General features: G+C 44.2%; 1 protein-coding gene across 2 annotated transcripts in view; it reads right to left on the bottom strand.

The window, feature by feature from the left end:
* Positions 1 to 13738, bottom strand: part of FBXO11 (F-box protein 11) — a 400064-nt gene that overhangs the window by 40605 nt on the left and 345721 nt on the right. For both annotated transcript variants that reach the window (XM_085612738.1, XM_085612739.1), the window contains exon 19: positions 167 to 277. In XM_085612738.1, the coding sequence (XP_085468864.1) occupies positions 167 to 277 (111 nt within the window). The remainder of the gene's footprint in view (positions 1 to 166; positions 278 to 13738) is intronic.

The raw sequence follows: 13738 nt of genomic DNA, 5'->3' as shown, positions 1-13738 counted from the left end.
TGTCAAATGAGCCTTGTGAATCCGGATCACGATAAATATGTTATAAGCTGTAACAGTTTGAATTAATGTGGTTCAAAAGATCAATATCTTAAATCACATCTAAGGTGCAGCTTAATGTTCAACTGTGGCAAGACATATATTACAAAGGTAAAAATAAATCTCAAACCTGCTGCAAATCCATCAAAAATCCTGTTTTTTCTCAAGACTGGATGGCTGTTGGTACTGATGAGCACACCGGCCTGAGCATTTCTGAAGATGTCATTCTCTTCCAGAATTCCTAATAAAAGTAAAACAAACTTTAGGAATAGAAGTACTTCAACATTAATAATAAACAAGGTACATATATTCACATGTGGTAAGTTAAGACTCCCCAATGCAACCATTTATCTTTATCTGGGGTTGCAGTTTGCTTCCTGCGTTTGCAGCTCCTCAAAACTACTTAACTCGCCCATAGCTCAGCTGGCCACCAATCTCTAGTGATCAGTGGCTACAAAAGACATGTACATCCTGCGGTTATTAATAATTATAGATTACAAATGTGCACAGTAGCAGGAATGTAGTGAAAGCTGACTTTTTGGAGTATAAGCAAAGCACTTTTCGATCAACATTAAATTTGACCTAGTATGATAAATGTGCATATGTTGTTAACAAAAATGTGCTTGCTCTTCTAAGATGCATCTTGGAAAGATGTGTGCATAATAAACACGTTTTTGGTGCAGGAAATGAATGCAAGGAGAAAAGCATGTCTGAAGGTTCTAAAAATGTATGTATAAATCAAACATCCATAGTCCTTTTTGTTTTGCTCACACAACAATCACCGGACAGCACTATACCAAACCAGCACTAAGGTACCGAGGTCCAACTTGAAATCCATTTTATTAACAACATAGTTAGAACAATATATAACTGCTTGATTTGTGGACTAATTCACAAACCAAAAACCAAAGGAAATGATGGACGGAGTGTTGAACACTGCAAGCACTCACCCCCAGTCAACTGATCTGGGTTTAATCCATCACCGTTCTTTAGCCCACTCTGCCAGCCCAGTTCAGACATGGCCATATGCAAATCAGTCTGACCCTGTGCCTCATGGGAACAGTCCAGCCCGAACTGCCAAGCCATGTCTTCCCTGGACCGGAAACAAGCTTCCTAGGACCGGTTTCTGGCATTTCAGCCGTCTTTAGCCAGGCTTGCTTGAATCCAGTGGCAAAGTGAGCAAGGGACTCACGTCTGAGCATACCCTGCCAACTTATGGCGAACAAAGCAAAAACCAAAGGAAATGATGGACGGAGTGTTGAACATTGCAAGCACTCACCCCCAGTCAACTGATCTCGGTTTAATCCATCACCGTTCTTTATCCCACTCTGCCACCCCAGTTCAGACATGGTCATATGCAAATCAGTCTGACCCTGTGCCTCATAATTCACAAACCAACATAGGCGAATTATCCAAATTTGATAGAGACATTTTCTCTTTCAGCTATTTCAAAGTTCACAAACATGCTATCCTGGTTTGCAGCCTTTACAAGAAAAGGAAATTAGTAAATATTGCCTACCATTTTAACTTGGGGTGACCAAAATGTGGTAAACCAAGTCAAATACGACAAATAAGAAACTTTACCAAAAAAAGTCATTGGTGGGGTGTGTGGTAGAAATCTTGGGCTTCCGGCATGGAACAGTAGGAGAGGAATCAATCCTATGCATGCAGAGTTCCACTCTCAGCCAAACACCGAGCAGGAAGAAGAGTGAACTTGTACTTTTCAAATACACGTGTTATGTTTGGGCAGGTGGAATAAAAACAGCACTAAAAACAGTACACATGTCCGCTATGCCAGCTTCTAGATGTAACCAGGTAGCATCTGACTTATCGTAATTTAAACCATTTTTCAATAAGAGGCAAAATTACCTTGTGCAATAAATGCAATATCAAACATTAATGATAATCAATTGTGTTGCTTTGCACGAAAGTTGTTTAACAACAATCAACATGTGAAAAAAATGTGTCACTAAGTTTGCCAAAAAGTGCAATGTGTTCCAGGTGGAAAACCTACAACATAAACTTACAAGAACAACAAATCAATGATGAAACAGGAAAGTGTTTGTATGGTGAGTTTATAATAGTCCTTTGCCCATAGTTGCAGCGTTGTTTGTTACTAATTACTGTTGACGGAGTTCCGACGCTAGGAGGGTTTCATCATAGGATCAAGGATGTTGGGACATTTGCAATAATTAAAATAATTGGGTTAGGTGAAGTAGGTGGTTAATACGCAGGCAACGCATATAAAGTAATGTGGTTACCTGAATAGCCAAAGTCCTGAGGAGGAATATATGATTGGGCTTAATGAAATTAGGTTAAAAAAATGAGGTGTTCACCCAATTGTGGATAATAATGAACTCGCTCAGGGGAAGTATTTCACTGCCTGTAAAGGTTAATCATACGGTTAGTCAATCATGGTGCATTGACGCATCACTGAGTAAATAATACCTTTATTAAGGGTTTACCCCCTAAGTGGAAACAACCCGTGTCTGGCTGGTTTATGGTAAGCCATGGAGAGTGAATGGTGCCAACCACCTGTACTGTGGGGCCTGCAAGGAGCAGCAGATTCTTCCCTTTACCACGCAAGAGAATAGCGTTGTACAATAACTGTCACTGTCAGTCTGAGGATCCAGAGCGCGCTATGTGCAATCTAGTGGTTGTGTCAGTAGGTTCCCCTTTTTAGGTCGCGCCTAGCGTTGCAGTGCTCAGCACTGCTCGCGCAGCGAGAGACCTCTTGTAGGAGGTTTGGAAACTGACCTAGGAATCGCACACGCTCGTGCGCTTTTCCTTTTGGGCCACGCTATTGGTCTTTGAGTGCGTCTTTTTTACAAAGACAGCACGCAATTGGCCAAAGGCGGGCTCATTGCTCCGCCCATGGCCTATTGGTGTCTGTTACGCGCAGCAGCAGCATTTGTTTCCAATTTGCGTGCTCAGACACGGGCGCGATAATTGGAAACATATGCTGCTGCTCGCAACCGCGCACGCACACCAGCAGCTCCCGCATCTTTTTGTACTGGCGAGGCCACTTCCCCAACGTAAAAAAGTGTTACAAAGCCCATGACTAAAGGCTTGCAGTCAGCACCAGAGCTATTTTCTTTGCAAGTGCTTGTTTTCATGCGCTTGGTCCGCGCTGGGCTGGCCCTAAAACCTACCGCCTAGGTCATCTGGAGGTTCGTCTCCAATGCATATCTTCGTACTCCATAAGAGCGTGCTTGTGAATGAATGTGTTTTTAAGCGGAGTTCTGCATGACGCCGTCTGGCCGCTGCTACTCCTCATGATCATCTTCCATCTATACTTCCACTGCTCCGGTTTATAGGTTGCAGGCCAGAGCCGCACCGCCATCTTGTCCGGAATGCTCCGGGCATCCAAGGTCACACCTGCACGCAAACGTCAAAGTCACTTCCTGCTTGCGTGTTCTATGCGCATTCCAAGTGCGATAGAGATCATAGTCAGTAGCTCGATGCTTAGTTAAAGGGGGCATGCCTCTTTCTATCCCCCCTGACCCCAGCTGGAAGACCTCACGTTAGGGGCAGCTTCTTGTGTTGTTACGTGTGTTGTTCCTTGGTAGGCTTTAATTACAGCCTTCAAAACACTATTTTCTCAAATAAACGTTCTCCCAATCCATACATAAATAAAAGGCATTGTCATTTACAATGCCAATGGGCCAAACTCTCGTAAATGCGAGACCTATTGCATTGCAAATGCTTGTTTAGTTTTCTTTTGTTCGTTAATTCAAGACCTCGGAAGACGTGGGGCAAGTAAATCAAAAATGGCAAGGGGGCTCTAGTAGGAGGAGGGGGCTGTCTACCACACTCCTGCCTCCTCCCCACTCCCCCTCCGAGGCAATTTAACTCGTTGCTAGAGCCCCTAGCCCTTCCTCAGGCCCCACAGAACAAAATACACTGATTTGTTATCCACCCCAGGGGCTTATGGTCGATCAGGTCAGTTGTTTTCTTTGGTTTGTCTTTTTCTTTCTTTACAAGTAAATTGCACTCTTAGGCCCCCGTTATTTAAAAAAAAAAAATAATAATGGGAAAACAGGAGTCCAGCTTTAAAGTTGCCGCCCGTGGTCGTTTTTATTGGGGCTGAGAGGGAGTCCCACAATCGGTCAAGCTTGGACGGGAGCCGGCCTCCTTTCTTCTCTCCAGCCTACTCCCGATGCTCTGGCACTGACAGATAGCTCTTAACTAAAGAGCATGATGGTGCCCTGTTGTACACCTGTGTTGCTGGCCTTTACCAGGGGCGTGACCAAAAGAAGGGGAAAACACCAAGTATGCCGCCCTTTCTCTCCCCCCGCATCCTTCTCCCAGGCCCCCCGTTGTAATGTAACCATGACCTAACCTCCCTTACCTGGGCAATAATTCCCCCATGGCGTAGCCTTCCGAGGGGGCTAGATAATATCGGTGAAACACAGTGACAGGATTTATAGGCCTGGTGGCCCGCCAGGCTGTTTCCCCTTCCAAGGGAAACAACAAATGCATTGCTGCTTTTTCCAGCCACATTGTGTTGATTCAGATGTGGTTCGCAGATTTTTATTCCTGGTGTTTTATTGATAGTTTCGCCCGTTTTCACAGATTTAATCGCCTCATCTGCGCTAATTTCAGGGTTGAAACGTCGACTATCATTCCACTATGTCCTTCGGCGATGTTGTCTTCGTCGTCGGTGGAGAGGCCCAGTTCGTACAGTGTCGGGGCCTTCCCCTTGCCCTCCATGTTGTTGTTGGCTCACCTGTCTCTCTCTCACCCGGAGCGTCTTCGGTGTGAAGGCTGAACAGGCGTTGCAGTCCTTGCTCTCGTGGTCGACAGGCAGGCAAAGGTTGCAGACCGGATGTTGGTCCTTCTGCGCGTATTTGTGGTGGCAGTTACGGCAGAATTTAAAAGGTGTTTTGTCCATTCCTGTGCTCAGTGTCCCCGAGTGCGCATTCTCCGTTGGACGTCGAAGATCTCGAGGTTCTCCTCCTTCTTCGTCGTCGTCCCGGCTTGTTGCTCTTCCTTTCTGTAGTCTTCCTCAACAACTTCTTCGATGAAACTCGTGCTTTTTCTTCTTTCTTCGCCAAAAAACTCTGGAGCTTCACGGTGACGATCCAGACCCAACGGCGGAAAAAAGAATCTGAAGATGGCGCCCCGATGTAGGAATTCCGCAGGTAGCAGGACGACGATACGAGAAGTGCCCCAAATGGTGGGACGTCGACGCCCACCTGGGCTCCAAAAAAAAAAAAAAAAAAAGACAAAAGAAAGACTACGAATCCGGACCCAACCACCAGACCGCAGAATACTGCACAGCATAGTGAATCCAGAAAGATTCACGCTGCAAAGTTATAATCAACGTTGATACCCCTATAGAGACATTGATTTACTAGTACACTGGCCTCATGAAAGAAATACGCCTTTTTTAAGTTTTGTGTACATTGCGTTGTCCTATCTTCACTTGTATATAAAGCACTCATTCAACAATGTCACTTGATCACTAATGTAATTTGTACATACTGTCACTTCAGGAAAAACATTTTTCAAAACCTAAAACTGCCATAGGAATTATTCTAAGTCTTTTTGAGGAAGTAAAAGATTCATGACTTTGCATTTATCATTGGCTCTTGCTGTGTTTCAGCTGCTTTTTCTCTCTGCGATTTTGAGGTTTACATTACTACTTGAATGAATGATGTAAAATTTAAAGTAATTTCCTTTGCCCGACAGAACCACTGTAACTTTTTCATTAGCTCCTCATAGCCTGTTGGCAAGGCTTCTCCTGCATTTCCAGCACCAAGTGGCCCTTTGCAGTGGCTGCGAAGAACCGAGTTCCTGCTCCTTCTCCTGGGCTCCTGGTACGTTTAATTTACCCTTGGTCTTCCTCATTAGCACCCCACAGCCCTTAATGCATGTATTCCCTCTCAGTCCACACTACTCAGGCCCAATGGCCTCCTGGACACTTACAAACCAACTGTTTATTCCGCAGGAATCAGTGGGGCCCCTTTAGTGTGCACCCTACCCACAGGACGGGTCCATAGATGTTCCAGGGGAGCGCTCTCCTTCCTGGGTGCCAGTTGGAGTCAGAAGTCCTTGAATCCTCTCTTCACCAGGAATCAGACATCCTAGAGTTTCTCTCTTTAGCAGGCGTAAGGCATCCATGAGGCTTTCTTCAGCAGGAATCTTTTCTCTTCCAGCTGGGCACTCTTCTTCCTGTGTAGTTTATCCCAGGTGTCTGAATATTCTCAAAAATCTATGCTTTGAATACGAGTTTTTAAATGGGCGTGTAAAGTTCCTGAAACTGAGGCTCATTTGTCAAGTCAAAGAGGAGAGATCAGTCCAGCCACTGTTCCACCCCTCCTGCTGTATCTTCGGACTTTATAAAAAAAAAAAAAAAAAAAAGAAAAACTTCAACTGGTCAATGATCACGGTTCTCTGACAGCCTTATGTTCTGCCTCTAAGTGACATACCAACCAGGTTCCCTAACCCCTAAAACTTCAAAGGAGATCCCCTCCAATTTGCAGGGCTAGAGGTCTGGCTACCTCCATTTGTTTTGTCTGTTGATGGATATTTCCCGGCTTCTCTATCGACATGAATCTAATCAACTTACGTAGATGCTGACCCAACCATCTCCCAGAATTAGGGTCAAACCCCTCCACACAGACCCGCTGAATGGAAAAGAAGAGTAATTAACTTTTCCCAGCATGAAAGTTCAAATGCAAAATCTAAATAAGATAACATCCAACCAGCCAAGAGTTTCTTACTGCAGCTGTGGACCTAATTTTATAAAGGCGAGCACTGGCGGTTAGCACTCAAAACCATTTACCAGAGTGTGACTCAGTTAGCGAAACTCACTCACAGCAGAGATCCAAAAACTGGGTGGTCCAAAAGACAACATAAAGGGGCTAAATGGTTCAGAATCTATTCTTCTCACATGCCCCAATACTTTTTCTTTTGTGTATCAGGGGCTGATGTGGTGAAATCTTTCGGGATCTTTCTGGTATCGTATGCAAATGACCCCCAGCTTATTGTGTCTGTGTCTGCGGGGTCTGCCAACAGAGATGCCAATTTTCGGGAACTGTATGGCTGCCGTTGCGGACTGGATACATGCTAATTGTTTGTTTATTTATTTTTAATTTTTATTTCTTATATAGCGCTGGAATCGACCCCCGGAGGGGTATCTCTGCGCTTAGGACGGGCCGTGAGGGTGTGTTGCAGCTACAACAAAATCAAGCGCAAAAAAGAGAGGTCTTAAGCAGCTTCCTAAATTGAAGGTGATCCAAGCATTGTCTCAAAATCAAAGGAAGTTCATTCCAGTATCGAGGGCCAAGATGGGAGAGATCTCCTCCTCTTGCATTTTTTTACTTGAGGCACCACAAGAAGATGTTTAGCACTCAAGCGGAGAGATCTAGAAGGTACATATGGCATGAATGTTTCCGAGAGATAGGAGGGACCCATATTAAGCAATGACTTATGAATAGTGCAGCAGATTTTAAATCTGACCCGTTGGCGGATGGGAAGCCAGTGCAGCTTCATAAGAAGAGGGCGAGAAGGGGTCCTGGAAGGAGCGTTGAGGACCAATTGTGCCGCCGTATTTTGGACTACCTGCAGTCTGCTGAGTGAGGCATTGTTGGCGGCGATCAGCAGGCTGTTACAGTAGTCCAGACGGCTTAGTACAAGCGCCTGGACTAAAGTTTTCCGGGTAGAGTCAGGAAGCAAAGGGAAGACTCGACGGAGCAGGACTATTACATGGAAACAGGAACCTGCTGTCTGGGCAGCATGCTCTTTCAGGGTAAGGGCTTGAGCCAGACAGATACCCAGATTTTTGATTGTAAGCTTAGGAGCGGGATGGGGTCCTAGATCGGTCGGCCACCATTCTGGTGTCCATAGGAGGGGGGCCTCTCCAAAGAGCATAATCTCTGTTTTCCCACATTAAACTGGAGGAAATTGTTCTTTATCCAGTGGGAAATAGCTCTCATACCATTGGAGAAGGCCAACTGTACCGAGGAGGTAAATTTATCGAATGGAAAGAGCAACTGAGTGTCTTCGGCATATGACATGGGGATGAACCCATGCATCTTCAGAAGATTGGACAAGGGAGCAATATAGATGTTAAACAATGTAGGACTCAAACACGAGCCCTGAGGGACTCCCTTGGACAATTCTGTAGGAGCCGAACGATACGGGTCTAAGTTGACAATCTGGCAGCGAGCTGATAGAAAGCTCTTCATCCACTGTAAGGCTGATTTTCTTAGTCCGATCTCTTTTAATCTTCTGAGCAGAATGCTGTGAGAAACTGTGTTGAACGCCGCAGATAGGTCCGACAGCACCAAAATCGTAGAATAGCCCTTGTCTAGGGTCATCCTAATGTTATCCATGACCGCTAGTAATGCTGATTTGGTGCTGTATTTGGGCCTAAAGCCGGTTTGATGCTGAACGCCAGTAAAACTGAGATTCTTCTGTTGGGTAACCTTTGTTTTTCTACTGTGAATTTCTAAGCGTTTCTAAATGTTAATTCCTAACTATAGCTTCCCTGTAACCTTAGTTTTTTTCTCTGAGTTTCTATTTTTTTAAGTAGTAGTAGCGTTTGCAGTGTGGTGGAGAAAGGGGGCTGAGCCTCTGACCAGCTCTCAGGAATACCGCTGAGTAGAACTTACAGGAGGTACCAGGAGGGCTTCTTGGCCCCCAAGGTCTCTCCGGTGTAAAGTGGACTTCATTCCCCAACCAGTAGTGTGTCAGAAGGCATGTTTGCAGAGTGATGGAGAAAGGGGGCGTGGCCTCCAAAGACCTCTTAGCAATCACACTCTGTGAGACTTACTGGAGAGGCAACAGGAGAGGAAGATGGCCCCCAAGGACGTCCTTGGGGGCTCTACTACCCCTCCTGTTACCTCCACCACTCTGCAAACGCACCTTCTAATGCACTACTATTAGGGGGACAAAGTCCCCTTGGCTATTGGGGGTCCTTGGGGGCCAACTACCCCTCCTGTTACCTCTAGTAAGTCCCACACAGTGGGTTTGCTGGGAGATTTTCGGTGGCTAAGCCCCCTTTCTCCACCACTCTGCAAACACGACTCCTAGCGCACTACTAGTTGGGGGATGAAGTCCTCTAGGCTCTTGAGGGTCCCGGGGGGGCCAACTAGCCCTCCTGTTACGTCCAGTAAGACCCACACAGCAGAGAAAATATCATGGAACACTTGAGACTAGTAAACCTTCTATTCCGGATGTAATAGACACAAAGCTACTTTTATCGTTGACAGACTGAGGATGAGCTGATAACTTCAAATATGGTTTTAAGAGATTTGAGTGTAGTGAGTGACTTTTCAATCAAAGTAGTCTTAAAGAAAGGTCTGAGTGGACACCCACACTGCATACATGTAACAACGTAGATATTTTCCACAGACTAGCACTTTTGGAGCTGGACAGACAAATATTCTTTCCCAACTTGATGGCCATGAATGTTATGAGCAGCTTCCCAATTATCCGATTTGGACACTGAAGGACCACATTAACAGACACTTAAAACAATGGCACGTGCAGGGTTTACTGGAGAAGGACGAAGTGACGTATTTATGAGTTGATCGTCCAAGATACCCGTGTATTTATGCGTTACCTAAGAGCCACAAGAACCTCCCATTTCCGCCTGGTAGATCCATCATATCTGGCAATGATGGGCCAACCGAGACAATATCGGAACACAGATATTTTCTTAAAACCTATGGTAAGCAACTTGCCTTGCTATATCCGCGACACCAAGCATATCTTAGGGATTTTGACAGACTTGAATTGGGAAGAGAACCTGATTTTGGTGACTTTTGACATAACAGCTCTTTACACTGGCAACAAAAGAGATATTGGGTTGCGTGCTATTAGAAGAATTTTGAACACCAGATCGGCTAGTGCATGGGACCATACTGAAATGTTGATCAACATGTTTGAGTTGATTATGGGCAATAAGGTTTTCCTATTTAAAGAAAAGTGGAATCGGCAAAAAAAAAAAAAAAAGTAGTAGCCAAGGGCTCCAGATTCTCTCCCTCGTATGCCAACCTACGTTCCCTTTAAGGCGCGCGCGCGCACACCTTCGCCGACGTCACCGCGCACTCCCGGATGTGGAGCGTGCACAACGATTTCAGGACGTCCGGCGGAGAGGCGCCGGCCGCGCCACCGCTTTAAGAAGCGAGCGGCGCGAAAACCAGGCACTTGTTCCAGTGGTGCCGGCGAGGAGTCGTAGGAGTCGTGGAGAGTGCAGGTAAGGGGGCTTGGGGGCTTGTGGCGGCTTGGGGGGGTGCTCGGGGGTGTGTGGCTGCAGAGCGTGGGACTGATTGTGGCCTTTTGTTTATGTATTGATGGTAATCACAGCCCGTGAAGGGGCTCTGATTACCATCAATACTTAAACAAAAGGCCACAATCATCCCCGCGCTTTACCAACAAAACAGTAGAGTCGGTTTAAAATCACAGCGTGTATCGAAGTACACGCTGTGTTTGTAAACTGGCTCTACTCTTTTGCTAGTAATCGCGGGGATGATTGTGGCCTTTTGTTTAAGTATTGATGGTAATCAGAGCCCCTTCACGGGCTGTGATTACCATCAATACATAAACAAAAGGCCACAATCAGTCCCGCGCTCTGCTCGCGGGTTTTGGGGTCCTTCTGACGGGGCATACTTTTTGTAGGGGCAAAGGTGAATGGAACTTGTGGGGAAAAGGGCTTTGTTTGCTTGAGGTGGTAATGTCTGCCTCTCACAGTGTAAAACGTTTTAAACCCTAATCAAAGTGTTTCGGTAATATGGAATTTGGACTCCTACTAACTTTGATGAAGATTTTGTAATCACCATCAGCTATGCTTGAGTTGGCTTATGGTGTAGGCAGCTGTCCTTAACTCAGTAGAGAAAATGTCATATCTATGTCTAACATGGCAATTCCACCTTCATTATGTTTGACAGTTTGGGCTTGATTTGGTCCACTGTTTGCACCCACTAGGTAATGAGCGAATTGCAGTAAGCTGAAAGCAGCTGATCTTGGGCACGAGGGGAACAAGAACAGTTTACAAGAAGGCCTTTGAGCTTGGGTATCAGAATGATGAGATGAGAAACACCTGATCTAGAGCGATGCTGTGAGCACAAGCAAATCGTTTTAAGGACTTGAGAAACAGGGTCTTGAGTCTCATAAGGAAAAACAGGCAAGCTGCCTACGTTAATTTAAGCATCACAGGCTTGGCAAATGGGAGGGGGGTGGGGGGTACTTCTTAAAACCAGCAATTGGAAAAAGGAGGAAATTAAACAAATAACTAAAAGTATGTTTGAGAATGTCACAATAAAGCATGCACTTCACACAGTTTCATAAAATCATTCAACGTTCAGTCTAATTTACTTAATATCTTGCTTACGATTCTAGTCCACTTACAGTCTACATTTGTGTGTATCAGTCTCTTTGGATTCCCCTCAACCTGATGTGAATGTCTGACCTAGATGTGAGTGTCAGATGTCATATTAATAAATGGAAAGTCTGTGCAGAAGGAGAAGAGATCGACAAAATAAAAAGAAATGCTACTATTTGGAGCAAATATGAGTGAAATAAATTGCTGCTGTCCTGCCACATTATTCATCAGGGATACTGTGCATCCTCAGGCAATGCACTATATCTGCTACAATAGGGCTGTCAGGACGCACAACCGTGTATGCCACACTGTCTTGTCTTCATTTATTTTTGTGATTTATGAAATAACAAATACATATTTTAAAAAATCCTCTTGAATTTGCCTGTTGTCAAACGTTTTAAAAGAAAGTCTCTTGGGTTTTGAACCATGTGACTGTCCCACCCCACCTGAACCTCCTTTCCTAGAGCTGCAGTTTAAATCCCCACAAATACTGAACACTCTTTTTAACACCCGATCGCCCATACAAAGGCAAAGCAGTCTACATGAAAGGTCCCTTAATAAACGTATGTTTTTTGGACAAGCAAAGAACTCCATTAGGAATGTTGCCTACAGATGTTTCCCCCTCCTATAAAATTATCCAGATACTTCCAATGCTAAAGACACCCATGATTATTCCCTCCAACTTTACAAATTCTTCCCCCATCACCAGCCCACTTCAAAGTTCTTGAAAAATCAGTTTCACTCCAACTTCAAAATCACATTGATTTTCATAACAATTAGCATGACCATTTTGCCCCTACTATTTCTTGGCCTACTTCTGTAAATTCTTGTGAATTCACGGAAACTGTATATATGCACTTAATGCAAGGATATATACCATGGATGCACTTTTGAGATTTTTAATTGGGCCTTTAATTAGGCCTTGCGTAAACCATGACCTTTGTGTCAATGTGTGCTTTTTTTTGGAGACCAAAATCTATTTTTGCGTTTGCCAATGCTTGTTATAATGGTGAGGGCCCAGCAGCTCCCACACGATAAGGTTTTACAAAAAACATGCCTAAACAAGTCACGCATTGACAAAACCAAACGGCTGACCACACATTTCAGACCTACTGGCTTTGCCAATGCTTGTGTTATTTTTTTCCCCATAATCATATTTCAACTGGTTACACTGATTTTCCATTAGGAATATTTTTGGGAGATACAAGTGTACATCAACATTTTACTAAATGATGCTGCAAAGATATGGCACCTAATGTCTTTTTTCCTACTTGCATTTTTTTGTGAACATTTTATTTAGAAAGCAAAGAACCATCACTCTTGCTTTCAAGTTTCTGCAAATATTTGCATATAAACAGAGAGCGTTCTGGGAGCATTATACATAGCCTCATATTACTAAACTTTGAAAACGTGTGTACACATTTATACTGGAGCCGCCTTCAGTAGTGAAGGCCGAGCTTACGGCATTTACTTTTAATGCTCACCCTAATAATGAATACTTTTCATTAATGAACCATAAATACAAGTTTGAACAGCATTAACACATGGACCCACATATTACCTTAACTGTAGACAATGGCCTTTCCTAATCCATAATGTGGTACTGTAAACTGGCAGCCAACGGGTTTGTGCTGTAGGGGGTTGGGCCTACTTGTCCCAAGGACAAAATACACATGAAAACTTGATGCCCTTGACCCCAAACAATATGTCCTGGGCGTGACTGCACAAACCCTTTGTAAGTAATTTTACATTCATTTCAAGTCACAAATGGACTTTTATGATACGTTTGAAATCACGAGCCCCCTATTTAAGAGTCTCTATGGTATATATCAATGGTTTCAGTGTGAAATCTTTTTTGAATTCCGTGTGCATTTAAGAGATACAGACAGCGCTAAAATATGTTCCCCTTCCCATTAGAGGTTCCCGTTTTTGGCAAACTCTTCCAATGTAAAATACTAAAATCATTAGTAATTAGAGTTTGTTTTTGTGTGCCCATGTGTTTATTTTTTTCGAATTACTCTTGTACTGGTTACATCATACTAATAATGAAACACATTGGCACACGCCTGTTTGTCCTAGACTGGAATCCCAGGTAATTATTTGGTCAATTTTTCTATTGGGGTCTCTAGATCCGTCCCATTCATATTTTGTGATTCTTCAAGCATTTGCTGACTATCTTGTCTTCAGTTGCAGGTTTCCAGTCTGTAAGGTATTTGGATAGGAGTGGTCAGGTGCGAATACCCACAAAGACAATGTAATTCTGTGTACGTTCCTCGTTGGGTTGGGGGTTGCTGGGTAAATAGAATCACAATCTGCACCCCTTTTCTTTTGCAGGTTTGGGAGACCGTACTACGAATACAATTGCAC

Source organism: Triturus cristatus, chromosome 6 (genome assembly GCF_964204655.1).
Source record: "Triturus cristatus chromosome 6, aTriCri1.1, whole genome shotgun sequence".
Lineage (NCBI taxonomy): Eukaryota > Metazoa > Chordata > Amphibia > Caudata > Salamandridae > Triturus > Triturus cristatus.
This window is presented reverse-complemented; position numbering and strand designations above follow the sequence as displayed.